At 40.8% G+C, this 21,418-nt stretch overlaps 1 protein-coding gene across 1 annotated transcript in view; it reads right to left on the bottom strand.

The window, feature by feature from the left end:
- BRWD3 (bromodomain and WD repeat domain containing 3) overlaps window positions 1-21,418 on the bottom strand; it is a gene marked incomplete at its 5' end in the record, with an annotated part of 122,000 nt that overhangs the window by 90,838 nt on the left and 9,744 nt on the right. The window contains 3 exons of the mRNA XM_019521031.1: window positions 3,254-3,414; window positions 12,096-12,194; window positions 15,779-15,929. Of these exons, the coding sequence (XP_019376576.1) occupies window positions 3,254-3,414; window positions 12,096-12,194; window positions 15,779-15,929 (411 nt within the window). The remainder of the gene's footprint in view (window positions 1-3,253; window positions 3,415-12,095; window positions 12,195-15,778; window positions 15,930-21,418) is intronic.

Below are 21,418 nucleotides of genomic sequence, written 5' to 3'. Positions count from 1 at the left end.
TGAAGCACAGGGTGGGAATCAGAAAGTGGAGCAGCACATCAGGCAGGGGAAAGGCATCAGAGTGGTACTCGGGAAGGGTACAGGGCTAATTTGTGGCACTGCTGTCAAAAAAAGTTCATAGATTATAGAGTTGGAAGGGACCCAATGGATCATCATGTCCAACCCCCTTCCACCCCAGCAAGAAAGAGGACCGAGGTCAGATGACCCCAGCCAGGTGATTGTCAAGCCTCCTCTTGAAGACCTCCAAGTTAGGTGACAGCACCACCTCTCTTGGAAGCCCATTCCAGACTCCGGCCACCCTTATTGTAAAAAATGTCTTCCTAATGTCTAACCTAAATCTACTCTCCACTAGTTTGCACCCATTATTCCTAGTTACTCCCTGGGGTTCTCTGGAAAACAGCACATCCCCAATTCCCTGCTATCCTCCCCTGATAAATTTATAGGCGGCCACAAGATCACCCATCAACCATCTTTTGTATAGGCTGAAGAGATCCAGATCTCTCAACCTCTCCTTGTAGGGTCTTTCACGGAGACCACTAATCATGCGGGTGGCCCTCCTCTGAACCCGTTCCAGAATGTCCATGTCCCTCTTGAAGTGTGGCACCCAAAACTGGACACAGTACTCCAACTGTGGCCTAACTAGCGCTGCATAGAGGGGGAGCCTCACCTCCCTCAATCTGTTGGTCATGCATCTGTTAATACACAACAAGGTGCAATTGGCTTTGTTGATGGCCTCGTTACACCGCCTGCTCATGTTCATCTTGGAGTCAACTATGACTCCAAGATCTCTCTCAGCCTCTGAGCTTCTGAGGAGGACCTCCCCCAAACTGTAGGTGTGCTGGGGATTCCTCCTTCCTAGGTAGAGTACATTTATCTTTGTTGAATTGCATCCTATTACATTCTGCCCATTGATCTAACCTGTCCAGGTCAGCCTGTAACTGCTCCCTGCCCTCTGGTGTATTAACTTTGCCCCATAATTTGGTATCATCTGCGACCTTGGAGAGGGTGCTCAACACAGCCTCGTCCAAATCACTGATGAAGATATTAAATAATATCGGCCCAAGGACCAAACCCCGTGGGACCCCACTGCCCACCTCCTTCCAGGTTGAAAATGACCCATCAACCACCACTCTTTGGGTGCAGTCCCTAAGCCAGTTAGCCAGGTTGGCCCCCACTGTTCTAAGGGACAGGGCACAGGGCTAACAATGGAGTGTCATTAAACCTTGAATGCCCTCTATTCAGAGGCATACACACTTGGACAAAATTTTGGGCACTCCACAGAAGAGTTATTCTGTCCAAGGGGATATTAACTAAACAATGATCCCTTTCTGGGAGACAGATCTGCCAAAGAGGATTGGAGATGATAAATGAAAGGGTTTATCACCAACTATGGGGGAGAACACTAGCTTCCAGAGAGAAACTCTATGATTGCAAGAAGACATGAGCAGGAAGGGGACTCATGGACACCCTAGAAGAATCTGTCAAACTCCCAAAATGCTTAGGGAGGCATGTTTTTTTTGTCTAAAACTACATTTCTTGGGCTAATCAAATAAAAATTATTTGCTTTTGGCTCCAAACAGCAAAATTGAAATGAAACAAAAAGCACTGAAACAGCTTTGAAATGAAACGAGGGCACTCAAAATGTTTCGAGTTTCAAAGCAGCCTGGTGGTGGGAGGCAAGTGAGAGCCAGGGCTACGCTCCGAGTGGCTCCGCAGCCCAGTGAAGAGCACAGCCCTGGCTCTCCCTGCCTCCTGCCACCAGGCTGCACTCCGTGGGGATGGCAGAGCCGATTAGAGTGCAGCACTGGCTCTGCCCGCCTCCTGCTGCCAGGCTGTGCTCCATGAGGCTTCACCAGCCCTACAGAGCACAGCCCAGTGACAGGAGGCAGGCAGAGCTGGGGCTGCGCTCCACCTCTTGCCACTGGGCTGAGCCCCATGGAGCCTGGCACTGGGTGTGGGCTGTGCTCAGCACCGGTTCCAGACAGCAGCAGCAGCCTCCTGTCATCCAGCACAGAACTGGAGGCCCGCACCCCCAGGAGGAGTCCAGCACAGCCCCACAGCCCTCCCAGGGGTGCAAGCCCCCAGATCTGCATGCCGGATGACAGGAAGCTGCTGCTGCCAGCAAGTGTCACAAATTTTGCTTTCAAGGATCTGAGGTGCAGTTTCTGAGAAACCTCTAAACCTATCTCCTTGAAACTTGGCAGGCTTCATGCCCTCAGAAGGGGCTACAATCCCTGCAATTTGCATCCAAATCAGGCAACAAACGACAATGTTTTAGGCATTTTCATGATTCCCCATTATAGCCCATGGGTGAAACATTGAAAAGAGTCAAAACAGCGAAACAGTTTCAACTAAATGAAACAGGACAGTGCTTCAAACCAAAACAAAACACTATCCCTTTGAGATGGTGGTCAAAACAAAACAATGGTGTTTCGCACAGTCCTAATGTACAGACACCAAGATGCTATTGCAGAGCTAATTAGTCAGCTCCGCGGTAAACATCTCATGTAGACGTGGCCAATATTCAAGCAGAAAAACTCCTGGCATAGGAATTTTTTTTGCTAGATCTATGCTTGATCCAGGTCTGACCCTCTGACTCCTCAGTTCTGCTCAGAATTTGTTATTACACTTTGAAAAGTGTAATGCAATATGCTGATATAATTGAATATAATGTAAAATGTAAGTTGGTTTTACACGTAATTTCACTAACTAAATAAAATATCAAACATAAAGCAGTCCTGCCTGTAATTGTAGCTGGGAAAGCAGACAGAGAAAAGAAAGGAGACTTCAACAAAAGAAAAGGGTGTAGAGTGATCCCTATGTTTTTCGGTAAAGGTGAAAAAAGCTGCTTTTGAATATTGAAGTATGATAAAAAGTTAATAGCACACATTTACAACTTTGAGATGCACAATGAATTAACAAACTCTGTGGATTCACAGAAGGGAAAAATGATCAAAATTAACTTTTTCACTTATTTTGACTCTTGTAGTTTAATTATAAACTATTTTGTACTTCATAATGCAAATCTATTAGAGTATATTTTGCAGATGTCACACAGCTTTAATAATCCATAATAAGACAACTCACTATACTGTCTGCTAGAAAGTTTTTACTGAAATATAAGAAAGACTACCAGTACTGTGAAACATGCAGTCTAGAAAAAAGCAAATTAAAGGAAGTAGGAGGTTCCTCTGGGCAGGAACATTATATGGTTTAAATGCACCAGATTCAAAATTAAAAATTTTAAACTCACTGTGAAAATACGTCTTCCACTGCGATCAAATGCTATACAATACACAGATGATAAGTGCCCCAGAATCCTCTTGTGCATCTTCATGTATTGATAGGTGGATGATGGGAACAAATGGCTGAAGCGTCCATATCCAGTTAGTTGCCTGGCAGAAATTATATTTACTGGGGGGAGAGGGGGGGGCAGAACAAAAAATAAATAAATATATATAAGTCTCTTTAGACACTGATTGGCTTAGACTTCCAGGTACTTTAGGATGAATCAAACAACACAGCTTTATATTTACTTATTGTTTGTTTATATATTTACATCCTGCCCTATCCAGAAGGCTCAGAGCAGCTTACAAGAAGCAAATCACCCATGGACAAGGTTCCCCAAACAATTCCCCAAAATCTGAGCACTTCAGCTCCCACCCCAACCACCTTATTGCCCAAAACCCTACACAAGCAAACCTTCCCGTGAATCCCAACCATGCCTTCTAACCTCCTGGACTTGGCATCTGAACATCATATTGATAGTGGTCCCCATGGACTAGGACAATATAATATTAATAGCAGCTTACACTGGCAAGACACAAAGCAAAAAAAATAAAATAAAATCAGGGTTTTTACTCAGATCTCAGAGAGAAAAAAAAGGAAAAAGCTGCCACTTATGGCTCCAATCATTTCCAATTTTTATTGGACTCAGTGATAGTAGAAAAAACAGTATGTAGAAAAAACATAAAGCTGCATCTATGTCCAAATCATCAAATCTCTCCAAACTGATTCAGAGGGTTCCGATTTGATTCTGAGAGATTAAAGGGTCTCCTGATTCTATTCGGATTCAGAGATTTGTCTGTTGAATCGGTCCGAATCTCCACCGAATCAAAATCAGCAACCGAAGTTTCACACAGCCCTAACAATGATGCCAGTTTCAAGATGCAGACATTTAGTCACATGACTATTCTATTTGCTCATCAGTGCTTGGGTTTAATGAAGTATGACAATAAGATATTTGCTTTTTAAGTTTCAAAATTTGGTAAATACAATTTTAAAAAATTAACAATAGAACAAATCAGGAAGGAACACATACATGCCAAGTTATGCTCATTAAACACAACCCTCTCACTGTACTGCAACTTTTACAATAGATTTTCAAAGAGTGTTGTTCTTTTCTGTCTTTCTAATTCTACCTATTTACATTTTCACTGACATCCTGCCACACTTTTAGCTTCCTTCATTTCTTGGAGTCTCAGAACAGCAGTGACTCCCCATGCCTGAAGAAAGGTGACTGTGCCTGAAATCTTGCCAAGAATTTTTTTTTCCAACTACTCATTTGGTCTAATAAAAGATATCACATCTAGTCAAAGAACCTTGCCATTCTTTTCTAAAATATCCCTGAAAACATATTTTTTATTTAAAAAAAAAGTATGTGGTCTATTTTCTTACGTTAAAGTATTTCAAAGCACCCAAGTCATTTAGCAGTATTATGGTATGGGGCATGCAAACAAGCTGCCATAAAGTTAAAAAAAAAACAGGGTGGTGGGGAGGGAGGAGGGGAGATTTATCATATCTTTGCTACTCCACAGTAACTACCAACGCGCACATTCTTACCACATAATAAATGAAAACTACTGAACAGCAACTTGCACACCAAGGAGAAGAACTAAGCTATTGTAGGTGAGTTCCCATTTAGCATGGGGTAAGAATGTATGTGCAGACAGTTACTGCAGAGCAGATGAAGCATAGTATATCCTAAATTTGTGGCAGACATGAGTAAGCTAAATCACTTGGGTGCTTTTGAAAATTTTACTCATCTTTTGATACAAACAAGGCAGAAGTTTTCAAAGCCACTAATAGATGTTAAGTGTTAAATTTCAGATGAAAGTGATTGGCAGTTACGCATCACTGCCCCCTTTAATCCACTGATTTATAACACTGATTACCAGCTGTGCAACTGATTCACCCTTAATATAATATAAAGTATCTTTTAACTTTTCTCTGTTTCTCTTTCCCCATCTCAAAATGGAAATAATATTTCCATACCTTAGATGAGAAACTAAGAACAACTTGCACTAAAGTTGGTACAATGCTTGAACAACAACTACCATAGAAATATTGACATATTATTTGCCATTAAAATGGTACTGGCTTCATCACAGCAATGGCACCTCTGAACAAAAATGTGAATCATTCAATGGACAGGATTCCCATAAAAAAAAAAAAAAAACCTCAGAGACATAAACATGCAAACATACTACACAAAAAGTGGGATGCAATTTATTTTCCATGTCTCTATGTTTTACTGATTTACTACTACCAGACAAGAAATAGCAAATAAATGAAAACATGTCATTCCAGTTCCCACTTCTTTCAGTAGAAAATCTCTCAAGTAATCTCTAAACAGGGAATTACATATACACATGCACACGGTAAAATGTCTTTCTGAAATCTGGTTCCTTTAGTACAATAATGTTATTGTGTTCAGTGCTTAAAGTGATTCTCACGTAAAGAACCCTAACTAACTCTTAGAAATATTATTTACATATCTAATTTGCTGCACTACTTCATACTTGGGCATAAAAGCTGCCAACTCTACCGTGACCACTAGTTTTTACTAAAAGGATCTTTTAAACTGAAGATGTATACAATGGTAGAAAATAAGCATGCATCCAGACTTCCTTTTTTTAAAAAAAGGGAATTATTCTGTTAAGTTATAGAAGAGCTTTCTTTGGTGGGAGAATCTAAATTTCTAGTTACCTAAATGCTTCATCACTTAGACATATAGGTGCCAGTGAAACTTGCTGCTATTTCTAACTTTTACTTGTCACAATATTCATTTACACTTCAGTTCCCACATTCCCCAAAGTTCTAGCAGCTTTATGCCACACATAACCAGAGTTATTCTCCCTTCAGGAAGGGAACTTTCTGATCTCATGTTAGAACGCAGCTTCCCTTTTGTGTGAGGACTACAGATCTATTGCGAATCTATACTCTACCTCCACAGATTTTAGGACATCCTAAGGAAGAGCCACCCTATCTGTTTTACATCCTGGCATATCCACTCCAAGCAACACAGCCAGCTCTGTTTGTATTGCCAATGAATCCCGTGGGCACCTGCAGATCATTAACCCTTCCTTGCTCTACCCAAAAAGCAGGATTATAATCTGCATATAAAATAGAAGAGCATGCTATAGAAGAGCTGCTTCTCAACAACTAACTCCAGTTCCCTCACACCCTAGCTACATGCACTTTTATAATACTCCATTTGCCAGAAAAATAAATGTACGTGAGACATATATATATATATGATTTTTTTTAAATCAGACTCCAAGTTACTGGAATCAGTAAACATAAAAATCACTATAAGGATATTAGCATTTAAAACACACCACTCACACCATTAAAAAGTAGAACAATGCAAGAATCACACATATACACCAGGAAATCCAATGTTAAGAGTTACAACCTAAAAAGGAACCAAAAAGGACCCAACACATTTCAGTCTGGAAATTCAGAATTGCTCAGCTGCATAAATGCACAAGGTAGTTTAACTCAGCCTCTGCAGAGTTACCAACCTTCCATTTTCCATTCCTTATGATTGAAGAATCAGAAGGAGTCACAGAAAGCTGATAATATTTCTAGTCCTAATGTGATATCCTGAGACCAAACTAAATCCTTCTAAATTTAAACACTGTATTGTTATAATCTGAACATACAATATTTTACAAAGATATGACACTTGAGCCCTTTACAAATGCACCCTGAAAGGTGTACAGCATCTTCCACACATCACAGGATTGGGCTCTGAATGATGAGTGGAAAATAATCACCTTCAGCACAGTTTTGGTGTAAATATTACAGAGATACAATCCCTGCAGCTGATAATGTCCCCAGGAACATCAACCTCCTGCCAACAGGAAATCCCTAACTGTGTACACATGCTACGGTGAAGAAAAGAAGCTACAGGTCTCTATGGCCAATTAGATAACTATGGACAGTCTCATCCACACAGAAATAGTAGTAGGTACAGTAGTAGCACTGGTATCATTTACATTAATAGTGATCATTGAGGCAAAATCATGCAAAACACTGTAACCCTACTCATTCTTCCCCTTGCTTATTATTTTTATTTCCATGTACACTTAATGACTTGCATGTACAACTGCAGTATTTGTGGGGAAGGGCAGCATACAAATCAACAGTTTCACAAGCAAGCTAGAACACCGGTGTCCTAAATTATTTAAAAGCTGGCACTTAAACAAACACTATAATGTAGCATGACTACTTTTGCATGCAAGTGCATTAGGACACATGTCAGAGGTCTTTCAAACTGTCTAATCCAGCACTACAGGAGTTCACATTGAGAAAGTTCCCTCTGGTGAGAAACTTAGGGATGAGGAGGTTTACTTGTTTGTTTTGGTAATTTTCTAATATGAAATCTATACTGTAGGACATCTCTATCATACTGGCATCTCTGATCTGGATAGCTAACAGCTGCTTGTCCACTAGAATTTAAACTGTTCTATAAAACACGTTACAGAATACCGACACTATCTTTTGTCTTTTTTAGCAGCAAGATTTTTCACTATTTACTATCAAGTAATATACTTTTGCATAATAAGGGCTTTCATGAAGAACAATATGCTTGCATGGCACATTACAAATACATGCCAAGACATTCTTTTCACAATATCCAACATAATCTTACATTAAATAAACTCATCACACAAGACAACACATATACAGAAAAAGGCTTGGAAGAAGTGTTCAGGAATAGAATTTACAAAAGTTAACAATATAACCTATAATGAACATATAGCTCAATTATAACCAAGTTTTAATATTTTAGTATTTTTTATGTAGACTGTGTTTATCATTATTTACACATTCAGAAAGGATAACAGACCCTATAAATTATAACCATATACATCAATATTTATAAAATAAGATTACTTGAAAATACACACAACAGGTGGTGATGTCAAAAATACCTCCTGGGCAAGAGAAACCTCCAAATAAAAAAAAAATCATTCTTTCTACCCCTTAAACTTACATTTCACAATTAAAGTATCACAAAGGTAAAATATGTACCTTCAGCATATACCAACGAAGGAACAACTCAAAAGAATGTTCTGCTCATTATGATTAAGTCATGATACACACATTTCTCAAGACATTCAGTTGTCTGAATCATCTTTAAAGGATGTAACCCAGAGCCTTTACTTTATTTCAAGTCATTGAGTCGTGTACGCAATAACCATAAAAGTCAGGCTCTTTACAGTCCATCTACCTAGTCAAAAAAGGCATAAATCTGTAACACAAAAGCTATTTGACCAAAGACAAAGCTCACTAATGCAGTATTTTTGTACGTTTTACAGAGAACTGCACAGAAATACTGCAATCTGTTTCCATTTCACATATATTTTAAAAAGCACTCTGCTCCCCACTCCTCCCCCATACACACATTCATTACATGTGCTATTCTGTCACTTGTACCAGTGACACACCTTGCCCAGAAAACTATACTGACTGGTTTGAAATTGCGATTGAAACCCAGTGTGTTAGGTCTGTCTGTTTCTTACCAAGACTGATCTTTGAGAATTAAAGAGAGACCAGAAATGTAAAAAACATAAATCATCTTCACCGCCACCAACACAGAATACATGAAGAGAAATTTTAAAATATCCCTGGATACTATCACCATAAGTACTAGCTTTGGCGAGCAAGGAAACAGGAATCCACTCAAGGTAGTAAAGGGCAAACAATTCCCAGAAAAGTTAAGGCAGAGACTGCAGGAGTGAGAAGAGAAAAAAAAACCCCCAGTGAAATTAAACAGATAGGTATTTTAAATTAATAAAAGATAACTGGACTAAGTGACTGGACGTGATCAAAAAGAATTTCCTGTTACATTTTTAAACTTGTTTCATTTAAAGAAGGATGCAAGTGAAGAAGTCTACAAACAAAAATGAGTATGCTTTTAACACCAGATTAAAAATAAAATATATACCATAAATAGAGTGCATTAACAGAGGGTATTCATTTTTTTCTTTCAGAGAGGCCCCTGGCAGACATTAATGTAACTGTGTAACTAGGAGCTCAGGAATTTTATGCCCGATCACAAAAAACATGTTCCCTGCCATGCCACTACACAATTTGTAGTATGGGGCGTAAAATTCCTCAGATCCCAATCGTGCCATTGGGGATCGGGGAGCTCCCTGATCCCCAGCTGCCTGCGCCCCAGATTTTAATGGTGCACACAGCTGGGAAGGTCTGCAGTACTCTTTCAAGCTTGTGTCCCTCAGTAGACAATTATTTTGGATTTTTTTTTTTTTGTTGCTTTTAAACACTTTAGAAAGGTATTTATGCTAAGCCACAAAAAGAACCCCTTCTCCTACCACTATGCACCCTGATATAACTAAGCCTAAGTAAAAACAGTCGAAAAGCCTGAGGGGAAATCAATTCAGTCACTGCAGGTTTCTCTAAGTTGTGTGGACTGGACTGTTAATCAATGGAACTCGCACTCACTCGGTTGGGGAAGATATGCAGATGCCTGCACTGGAGGAGGCCAGAAAGCAGGGGCGCTCTTGCATACCTCCCAGCTTGCCAGACGTTACTGAAAGCACTCGAGTAGAGCTAAGCAGATGCCATCTCTCCTTGGCTGCCCAGCACATGCCCCCAACAACCTGCAGTAGATTCCCCTGCCGTGGGAGACCCCACTACAAGGAAGTTTCCCCGTCTCCACCCAGCCTGGCCGGTTGAACACCCCTACCCGCTGCAAATCTGTCTCTGACCTGTGGGAGGGAAGCCCTCCACCCCAATCCCAGCTCCCCCAAACTGGGGTCTGCCCAGCTGGGGGGCAGATTTGCTTCATCCCTACCCAGCTAGACCGGCTTCTTAGAAGGAAGGATCAAGCCCCAACACCCTGTACAAGCCGCTGGGGCTGTCTGGAGCATCTTGCCGACTACTGCTGGTGCCGGGGGGCCAAGATGGGGGTGGTGGCTTAGCTCCCCACTACAACTCAGAGGCAGAGACTCATACGGCATGTCCACATGTGGATGTTTGGTTCCCAGGGGAGAACAAGCAGCGCCACCACTAGCTGTCCCCAGGGAAGTGTGAAGCAAGTTACCTCGGGTGGGGTAGGGAAGCCTGGGGCCAGCACTGGGCTGGCTCCAGCAACCTGACCTGCGGTCCTGGGGGCCTCCTGGGGCTGCAGCAGAAGCAGCAATTCTGCCGTGTGGAGCCTGGCTGGCAGCTGCAACATGGCTCTGGGCAGCTCGGCTTCACTTCTTTCTGGTGCGTGCTGTTCCCATATGCGCTGCTCTGCTTTTTTTCTCTGCAGTTATTTTTGACCCCTGAATATCCACAGATCAAAGAAACCCTCCATGCTGCTCCATTACAGCACCGAGAACAACTGAACGTGCAGCAGGTACAGCACATACCGCACAGCCACGCTCATCTGGATGTGGCCACAGAGGACAAGGCTGTACAGCCAACTCCACCAGATTTGAAGGGGAAATCCCCCAGCAACAAGGGCTACCCCAGCTGGGCAGAGGATGCCTGCTTTGTGGGGGAACGGAGAAGGCTGAGATGGAGGCAGGGGAAACCACCCCTCCTGTGACATGGTGCTCCCCCTAGCTAGGCAAACCCCAGCTTGGAGGGAACCCAGGGCTGGGACAGGGGGCTTCATTCCCCTGCCTCCCCCCTGCTGCCCCACCTGGCTTACAGCTGCAGGAAGGATGCAGGGCTAGGAATCAGAGGCTTTGCTGCCTCAGCTCTGTAACAGCCCAGGGATGCAAAGGAGCACTGCCAGAGGCACGCCCACCTTCCCTGCAAGGAGGGGTTAAGCAAGGGGGGCACAAAGCACCCTGGGATGCTGGGGGGCTATGACCTAACTTGAGTCAGGAGGGGATCTGGAACAGAAACTCAATAGACCAGTCTAACCTAAACTGATTAAAATTGGTACAAGATCCATCCAGGTCCATCTTAAACCAGGTTCTGCCATTTTGAAACCAGTCTATGTGCACCAAACTTCTGTTCTGTTATAGTTTTAGGCTGGTTTCCAATCACTTATACTGGTTTACGTGTAATTTCTGTCCTGAGCCCAAGTCTATAACTCACTAAACTTTCCCATACAGACAACGGTTTAGATAGACTTATGCCTGCACATCTAAATAGAAGTTACCAGTTGGCACTGCTTTATGCAAGTCTTAAAAGGTCTTCTCTTCAGTGTTTAGTCTGAAGAAGAGCTCATGTCACTAGTTTTGGAATGGTGCAGAATGGTTTCATTCTTGGTGGGTTCTATTTCAAACATTTTGTTTGCTTTCTTAATCTTTTTCTTATTGCAGTCAACTCTCGAGAAAGAAAAATTCCATGGGAATGAAGAATTGGTGTTCCAACTAAGATTTCTAAAAGAAGGGACTGTCTGCATTGATCTCTATTCAAGGACAGGTATATTTAGTGTAAAACAACTTAAAATACAAAATATTCACTGTTAACATGGTTGATTTCTCATCTGATAGGAAGATGACACACAAGACTTCAACATCTGTTACTGTTTAGCAAGAGTACAACAACAACCTGTGTGTCTGTACACGTACACATACACACGCATGCACACACACACACGGATTTTAAATGAGAACAAATCAAAAAGGTCTGTGGTAAGAAAAAAGCCTAAATAATGTAAAAATGACTAACCTGTGTTTAATGTAAAGCTTTGGAGAGAAGTTTATCTTGAAAGTCACCAAAAATACATACGAAGTCCAACACAGTGTCTCGGTTAATAAAGTTTCAACTGAAAACAATTACAAAGGTATGGAAATGGCAGGTACAACTTATTTATATTTGAATTGGATATTACTTACCCACATTTGGTGGCTTCCCATAATTGACAGGTAGTTCGGGAGGCCTGCCTCTGTGAAGAGCTGCAAATGCAGATCCCTTCCATAGCGTATGCCTGAAGTCTAGATGAGCAAGATTAACAGCTGGTCAACACAATGATTTGCAAACCTGAGTTCTACACTCAATTGATCTGTTTTTGCTAGAAATGACAATACCACAAGATCCAACCCTCTGACTGCCTAGAGTGCCTTGCTTAGCCTCAGAATGACAGTTCTCATAGAATATTAAACTCAGTCATTTTAAAGGTAAATTCCTTGTATTAAAAAAAAAAGATGAATCTCTGATCTTAAGATATTACTGGACAGGAAATCTGACATTGCCAAATTCTCTTTATTCACTTGGCTTCTTGGTTTTAGCAAGTCTACATATGATGCGGGAGGAGAGGTGGTGGTAAATACTTTAGCTAAAAAAAAAAAAAATCATATGAGGTACAAAGTACCAATCTTGACTTTTCATCTCAATTTATATCAAGTGTACTGTACATTTGGGAACCATATACACACAAGCATCCTTTGAGATGTGGGTGGGGGAAAGGAGATGGGCAGAGGTCTGTTTTAGTAAATCTGGTTTCCTGCAATTGATGGCAGTATGCCCTTTCCACATTCTCTCTCTTTCTATATTTTTGACATTGTTTTTCACATTAAAACTATTTTCTTTAAAGGCTCTCCAGCTATCTTGCTGCCAACTGGACTCAGAGAAGCTTCCCTCCAGTGGAAGGAGTTAGCAGTTTCTGGGAGTGCTCAACAGTGTGTCTCAAAAATCAGACCTTGACATTTTCCATTTGTGAATATCTGGAAGGAAAAAAGTGAGCTTCTATGCTAAAGAGAAGCTGTGCAGTTGAAGGTTACTGCCACTGACTGGTGCATAACAATTTAAATCTCTGAACATAGCATCTTCTGAACATGGTCAGCTGATTTCCAGCCCAGACAGTTCCTTACTTCCAACCAGCCATGGGGCTGTCTGGAGCTATCCTCAGCCCAATCACCAGAATCAAGCTGAGGACAGCTTCAAGTCCTAAACTGGGACTGGCCTGTGCACAATCTTAACACTCAGCGGAGTATCAGGATCAGGCATGAGGCAGCTCCAGGTTCCAAAACAGCTCTGGAGGTAGCTCTGCAGTGGCACAACTGGAATCTGAAGAATTTTATATACCATCCCACAATTTACACATCCTGCAAAGCACACCTGGCATGACAGGAAACACAATGTTTCAGATGCCTCATAAAATTCATCAGATCCCAAAGGCACCATTATTTTAACATCTGCCAGGGGCCTCAAAGACAAAGCCCTGCTGAATATTTGTTATTTACAAACCAAATTCCATTCAGCTTTTTCTTACCAAAATTATATGTAAAAGAACCGACTTAATTTTTCCAGAAAACAAGGTACAGAAGTCTCCATTTGCTTTCAATATTAATACTAAAATGAAGTGTTAAAAAAAATCTGAAACTATAACTTTGGGAAAGGTGACCCTACTTCTTAGAATTAAGACACCTGTTACACTCTCAAGCAGTATATGGTCAATATACTTTCTCTATAAATAAAAAGTCACATACCTGGAAGAAATGTCTGCCTGATAAAAGAAAGTCATTATTTTACTCGACAAGTTACACAACTTTAACTGACTCCTTTGATCTTTGGCCCTCAATCTGTTCATTTAGCCACACTAACATTATGAACCCCCATCCAATTTCAAATAATCCTGTTTTTCTTTGGGTGTCCCCCCCCAATAAGATGACATATTTCTTTAGAACTTTACCCAGTCACACCAGTATGCAGCCAAGCCAGGCAAGGCTCGGCCACTGGCTCACAAAACTTCTTCTGTATTTACAAAGGAGGCAACTTTAAAACGTGATATCCTATCACTTAGCAGGGCATTATCCCATGCAATTAGGAGATGCTCAGATTTACAGTATGGCCCAGCACTCCTTTCTGCTCATGAAAAAAACTGAGAAAAGGCATTTTCAAGTTTAAACACTATCACACAGAAAGGCTATTCCAGATTATTTTAGACATCTCACATTTATTCATTATCCCAACACTTCTGTGTGCTGCAGTTAGAGTCATAGTAACAAAGGTACCTAGTTTCACTAGCAGTGTGTGTGTGCGTGCGTGCATACAAGAACATGCACACAGATGTTCAGAGAGAGACCTAGATAAATTGGAGGATTGAACTAAAAAGAAACTCATGAGGTTCAAAAAGGAGAAGCACAGATTCCGGCACTTAGGATGGAGCAATCCCATGCACTGATACAGACTGGGGACTGACTGGCTAAGCAGCAGCTCTGCAGCAAAGGACCTCGGGGTTACAGTGGACCATAAGCTGAATATGAGCCAACAGTGTGCCCTTGTTGCCAAGAAAGCTGACAGAATATAGGGCTGTATTAGTAGGAGTGTTGCCAGCAGATCGAGGGAAATGATAATTCCCCTCTATTTCGCACTGGTGAGGCTGTATCTGGAGTACTGCATCCAGTTTTGGGGGCCCCACTACAGAAAGGATGTAGACAAATTGGAGAGAGTCCAGTGAAGGGCAACAAAAATGGTGAGGGGGCTGAGGCACATGACTTCTGAGAGTGAGAGAACCGAGCTTATTTATTCTGGAAAAGAGAAGACTGAGAGGGGATTTAATAGCAGTCTTCAACTAACTGAAGGGTGGTTCCAAAGAGGATGGAGCTACACTGTTCTCAGCGATGGAAGATGACAGAACAGGGAGTAATGGTCTCAAGTGGGTACATCAAAACGAAACCCTCCATATAATATGACCTACAAAATGGTATAAGAAGCTACAACCCCTTAAACTCTAAAGCAACTGGACCATGGGAAGGGTATTATCTGTGAAGGTCCTGCAATTTGGGAATTTGCTCCTAGTTGATCTGCTTAGACCATTTAGGGATAGCTCCTCCTTTAACTGAGATTTAAAAGGACTGGTAGAAAGAAGAATGGTTGGTAGCAAGGGAAAATAGAGTATTTTAACTGGTTATGTCTGGTATATTTTAAGCTTCTGAATGCATGTCCTTTTTCAAAAAAATACTGAAGTTGCCTAGATCCTTGAACAGGATGCTATTAAAGGATTCTAAATAAAAAGAGAAATAAAGCTATCTAACATACTGCAGGCAGCACCTGAAGATCCGCCATTTCTCAGACTTAAAATTGTCAGAAGGATTACAAACCAAGCAAAATCCCTTATACCCATTAGCTGGGGACAAGCCCATACCACTTTTCTGTACCCCTTACCCATTTAGAACCTAATTATACTAGAAACAGTTACTGGTATAGTCGTATCTCTCACTAGAAGTACTTCCATTGCAACTTTTGTATAGCAGTATTTATGTAGTTATACTGGCATGAAAGTGCCAATATAAGTTATCCTGGCAGATGAAGCTGCCAATAAAATACATGGACCTCAGCATAGCAATACCAGCAAACCTTTTCTAGCACAAATCCAATCCAAGAGAAGCTACCCTGTCTCAGTGACTGAGTTTTAGCAAGTCTGTTATTAGAAAGCAGAGATTGGTAACTGGCCTGAACGGTGTCCACACTCAAGGCATGTCTAGCATCAAACCAGCAAATATAAAAGATACTTTGCAATCATTTTTGTTGTTGCTGTTGATTTATGCACTGTGGCTATATGGAACTGAAAACTTACCTTTTGCTGCCCTTAGCAAAGACTGCCGTCCCACACCTAGTAAAGTCTGCACTCCAAGAACACTCTGTGGGATTTCCTTGTCTAAAAGGGGTCCAAGTCTCTCACAGATTCTAAGAAGATAATCCGGAGGGATGTGTGCATTGACTGCCACCTAAACATAGGAAGTACACACACATTTTTATTTCTTCCTACTTTTTCTCTCTCAATTTCCAAACTATTTCTTTCATTGTTTTGTGGTCTTTTTCTAATTAACACTTTAAATATGAATTGAACAGACAAGTACATAGACAAAAAAGAATAAAAAACATATTTTTAAAAACGTCAATATAAATCACATCCAAAGTGTCTCAAAGAACTATGTAAATACTGTGTGTACTAAGAAATGCAAAACCAGAAGCTAACTCAAAATTACTTTATGGTTTCAAGTACTGTATAACACCTTTGAAAAAGAGAAAAAAGAAGCAAACCACCCTTAAAATTCCTGTGTTTTCAATGCATTACTCTCATTCAACAGAACGCAAGTCAATAAATTATTTTCTTGAAGACATTTTTATTCCATACTATTGTTAGAACCACTTCAAGTTAAAGCTTAAAAAAACAACTCTGAAATATTATAATAGTGCCGATAGATGGTATCTCCTCAGTTTTTAGCTGCTGTTCAGGTGTCATAAAGATCTCATTAAGAGAGTTCATTTCTTACCTGTGGGAGGCACACTTCAAGTTTCCCACCCCAATAAAATCTGTTGCATTCCTTTTCTAATGTGCCTCCCCCTAGCCCAAAAGGAAACTGGCTCTTCAGGAGCCAGTTCAAATAGCAAATAATTAATGTTTGCCATTTGCAATTTCTTAAACTAGCATTACTTCTACTATTTCTGCTACCTTGCATGTGAAATTCAGTAGTGTCAATCTTCCAATTTAAAATTTCTCTTCTAACATAAAGAACACACCGCAATTCTCATCTCCTCTCTATGATCATTACCAAGAGGACATTCAGCTGTAAGTATCTAGTTTTGACTGAAGATTTGATAGTTAAAAATGCATTATATGGCTGTTTATGTGCATCATACCACTCACTTTCCATGTTATGATACCATGAAGAAATTCATCAGCTGTAATAAATCTACATTTTAAGTTGTCTTTTAATTTTACCAAACAGCAGATCTATGTAAAGCAGATCCAAAAGGTCTATGTGGTCCATTGCAAAATAATTATGTGTATGTGCACACCTCTCATTCCAATTCATGCAGTGTGTCACATGGATTAAAACATAAAACATTAGGAAACCATGCATTCCGATTGGTTGAATAAGCTCCCTCCAGAGGTGGTGCAATCACCTACCCTGGAAATCTTCAAGAAGAGACTAGACAGTCACTTTGCTGGGGTCACCTGACCCCCAGTTATCTTTCCTGCTTAGTGCAGGGGGCTGGACCTGATGATCTTCCAAGGTCCCTTCTGATCTTACAATCTATGAATCTATGAGTCAATAGTGATACTGCTATTCTGGAACAACGTTCACCTATACTTACATGCAGACTGTAGCCACACACATCCCAAAATAATATCTTAAACAAGAAAATGAAGGATTTTCTAATGACATGTACAGTATAATATTTAATCAAAAGCAAATCAAGTTCTTTTGATTTGGCTATGACAAAGGTGAAAGAATCAAGCTCTTCAGCAATCCTGACTGAGCAATGTCTACTCCACAAAACAAAATGTAGCACACACAAACCAACAGAAATCTCCATTCATATCGAGCTCCCTAAAGATTCTGGGATTTAAGGGCAATGGACAAATACTACCTTTGCTGGCTACAATACCACATAATCCCTATTCCATTGGTTTTCCCATTGCAAGTATTGAGGAATGACCAAGCCTTAGCCCATACAACATATTCATGCTTAACTGTGTTACATCTCTGATACCTGAATGGCTATCATCTTCCCCCCATTTTCTTTTCACAAAGATACAGTGCCAACCCTTTTATGTGCATCTCAGCATGACTTTTTCAAAATTTATAACGACATGACTTAGTTATCTTTTGAAGAGTGATTAACTCCACCTGGGTACACCACTGCACATATGGAGCCAAACTGAATGCAGGATTTGGACTTTATTGGCAAGCTCTATTAAAACACGCATTTCGATTTTCTAAAAAATAAAATTTTAATCCAGAGCATGCTAAAGAACCATCCACACACGTACCAAAACACCTCTTCTGTTACATTATTCTGTTTATCAGCATTTTCCCTTTTGTAATCAGAACCACACTGTATTAACCCATTGAGGAAAATCTGAATAACTCTTCACATCTTAAAACTGTTACAGAATTATACAAGTCAGAATTTCCTAGTACAGTGATCCTTAGTCTTAATACCAACTCTTTTCCAGTAATTCAGTAAAACTGATAGCTACATAAACACAAAACAAACAGCCATCTTAGTCTCCCGATAGAAACATGCCTTTTAGGTACTGCATCCACAAAATTTCAGTTTTGTGAAATGAAACAGTTCAAAGTATTAAGCAGCTAAAACCCAAAGAAAACTAAATACTTAAATCTTCAATTTCCCAGTAGCATATGAAGCAAGAAAGATTTTTAACCACCTCTACTTCCAAAAGACATTATGTGAAAAGGTTGAAGTTCCTCCCACATTTAGCTGGGAAATTACAAAAACTAAAATAAAAAACTAAGATCAAAGACAACAGAAGTCCCACATGCACAAAAACAGGTCAAACTAAGACAGAAAAAAAAAGTTAAAACAATTCCTCCACACAGACCTGAAGCTTTGCTTAGAAGAAGGTATAAGCCCATCTGGGTGAAGAGGCTAGAACCCAGGTTTGCCACTCCCTGGGTAAGTCCCCCAATCAAGGGGTTAGGGGCTAAACAGTGTTGGGCTAAATAGTGGCAGGTCCCCATACCTACTCCTACTTCCAGCACACATGCACATAGTTTGAGATTGTTTCACCCTATAAATAAGTACCGATATCTGCAGACACGCAAGTAAATATGTGCCATTTAGGCACGTAACGCAAAGTAGAATTTAGCTCTAAATGTCATAGCACAAATATCTAACAGGATAAGGCCCATGAAAGAGATCTTCAAAACAGCCAGTCTATATTTTTAATGACTAAGGGTTAACAAGAGTAGTAAAGGCAGAAGGCAGGGCAGTGTGGTGCCTTATAGATACAGTGACCATACGTCACAGTTTTGCCAGGACAGTCCTGGATTTTGTAAGCAGTCTTGGCTTCCCGGACAGTTGGTAAAAATTGAAACAAAAGTCCCACTTAACACGATCCCTTCTTTCTCTACTAAATCTACTGTGCATGTGTGTGGCAGCAGAGCTGGCCTTAGGGAAAATGTCACCCTGGGTGAACTTGTATTTTGGTGCCTTCCCCCCGCCTCCCCAAATCAGCAGCACTGCTGCAGACAAGAGGCAGGTGTGTGGGGGCACAGTTCAGCAGGGAGGCAGGACAGCATGGTGCACCAGGCAGGCAGGCAGCACTGCTGCTGTGCTGGTGCAAGCCAGGCAGACTGGAGCAGGCATGAGCCTGTGCACATGTGCCCAGCATGGCTTCTCCTGAGCAAAGGCTAGAGATGTGGGGCGGGCTGGGCTGGGCACCGCTCCAGACCACCTGCCTTGCTTCCGCACAACACAGCGGTGACTCCCTGGCACACCACGCCACTCCATCTTCACTTGAAACAGTGTCCCAGATTTCCTTAAAAATAATATGGTCACCATACTTACAAACAAAATAGGCTGAGACCTACAAAAGCTCATGCCTCTCTGAATGAGTTAGGAATGTGGCACCTTACAGACCTGCCTTCTAACTCAGACTAAACCAGCTAACTGCCTCTTTCTATTTCTCAGGAACAGTAAACTAAATCTCTCATTTTGCAGGAGGCTAACAAAGAACACTGTGTGAACATAAAAGATCGTGATTGCTGAAAGAAGCGAGCCATCTAGTTGCTCCATTCAAAACCAGCTGCAAGCAATAAAAAAAAAAAATGCTGCTGGAACCAGGCTAGGAGGTTACAACACTTGACCTTTTCGAGACAAAAAATATTGTTTGTTAAGGAATCATCACAAAATATTCAATTGGACACTCTGAACACATTGCTCATCATAAAAGCCTGTCCTTAGTACACCTTTGAAAAACTGTCTTCCACAGAAAAGATAAGTTCAAGGGAATACGTGCTTGACCTTGCTCACCATCCCTACAGGAGGCCAGTCAATACATGGCAAACCAAAAAATATATGAATAAATAAAAATAGTCTTCATGATGGGGAGTTTACAGGGATGCAAACTCGATAGCTCTGACACCAATCCACATAGCTACAATAAATAAAACAAATTTGTCATAAGCGGTCAACTAAAGGCTTTACTGAGGAGGCAAGTCAAATGGATTAATTTGCCCGCACACTGACTGAGTCTATAACAGACTTTGTTTTACCTTAAGTTATTGATTGCCAGCTTTCTAGCACATTTATAAAAGCCAGTGTGGACTTTTCCCACTGGCCATTGCAGCCACATTGTGTGGCTCTAGTTCACGAACAGTCAAAACCTTGAAGGGAAAAAGTGAGAGTGAGGACAAGGCTTCTAAGTTCATTTGCATAGCTATTCCTAGTGCATATGTAAGAATAGCACCTATACACAGAGGCGTGAGAAAGGGGACAAAAAAAATACAAATGCACTTGACTGGCATTCTCTGCAGGTTTATCTTTCATTAAGTTTGCTTAGCATATCTGAAATAACTCTTCTAATGTCTGTTTCTTGTCATTTAAATAAAGAAGCAAATCCAAATAGAACAGGGAAAAAAAATCTGAAACTGCAGATTCTGAATAGAAGTTTAAACAGACTGGAGGCAAGAAATGACTGAAGTATTCTCTTAATCTTGTTAATCCTGCAGCACAAAAGAAGCATGACAACTTTTATACAATTTTCCTCTCATTATTATTGATGCAGAATCAAAGGACAACTTTTCACCTAAAATTTAATAGCAAAAGTCTTGCTTTTAGAAGTACATCTTATAAAGCGCTTACAGCTAGCTTTAATAAAAAAAATACAAGGGTAGCCTATTAGGCAGGTTTTTACTTGTACCTCGTCACATCCTAAAAGTACCAACAGCAAGTATCAGCATTCTGTGAAAATATCAATTATACAACTCTATAACTTTGCCTCAATAATTAAGCATAGACTGAAAAACAGAACTAAAGAAGCTGAAATGGGTCCACTTAAAAGAGAAAATATTTAGTCAGACTGTTCACAGTACAGGCAGTCCTCAGATTTACGACACAACTGGTTCCTGAAAACCATGTCTTTAGTCGAAACGTTGTAACTCAGAACCAATTTTCTCATAAAAAACAATGTTACAAATGGGGGATTCATTTCTGAACCAGGGCCCGATACCCTGTTTTCACCAAAAATACCCCAGAATTTTGTACTTGATCAATTATAGATGAGTAATATAGCTACATTAACACATTTATATTGTAAATAGCAATCATATTGTTTTGGAAGGACTTCTTTGAGGTGACTCTGCCCGACTTTTTGCAGGGCTCCTGGCTGGGGTCTCCTCGGGAGTCCTGGCTGTAGGTTTTTCCGGCATCTCGTCCACTTTCTTAAAGAAAGCGTCCAAGG

This window comes from Gavialis gangeticus, unplaced genomic scaffold (assembly GCF_001723915.1).
Source record: "Gavialis gangeticus isolate Ggan-Ray unplaced genomic scaffold, GavGan_comp1, whole genome shotgun sequence".
NCBI classification, from domain to species: Eukaryota; Metazoa; Chordata; order Crocodylia; family Gavialidae; genus Gavialis; species Gavialis gangeticus.
Note: the sequence above shows the minus strand (reverse complement) of the source record. Positions and strands in the feature narration are given on the sequence as shown.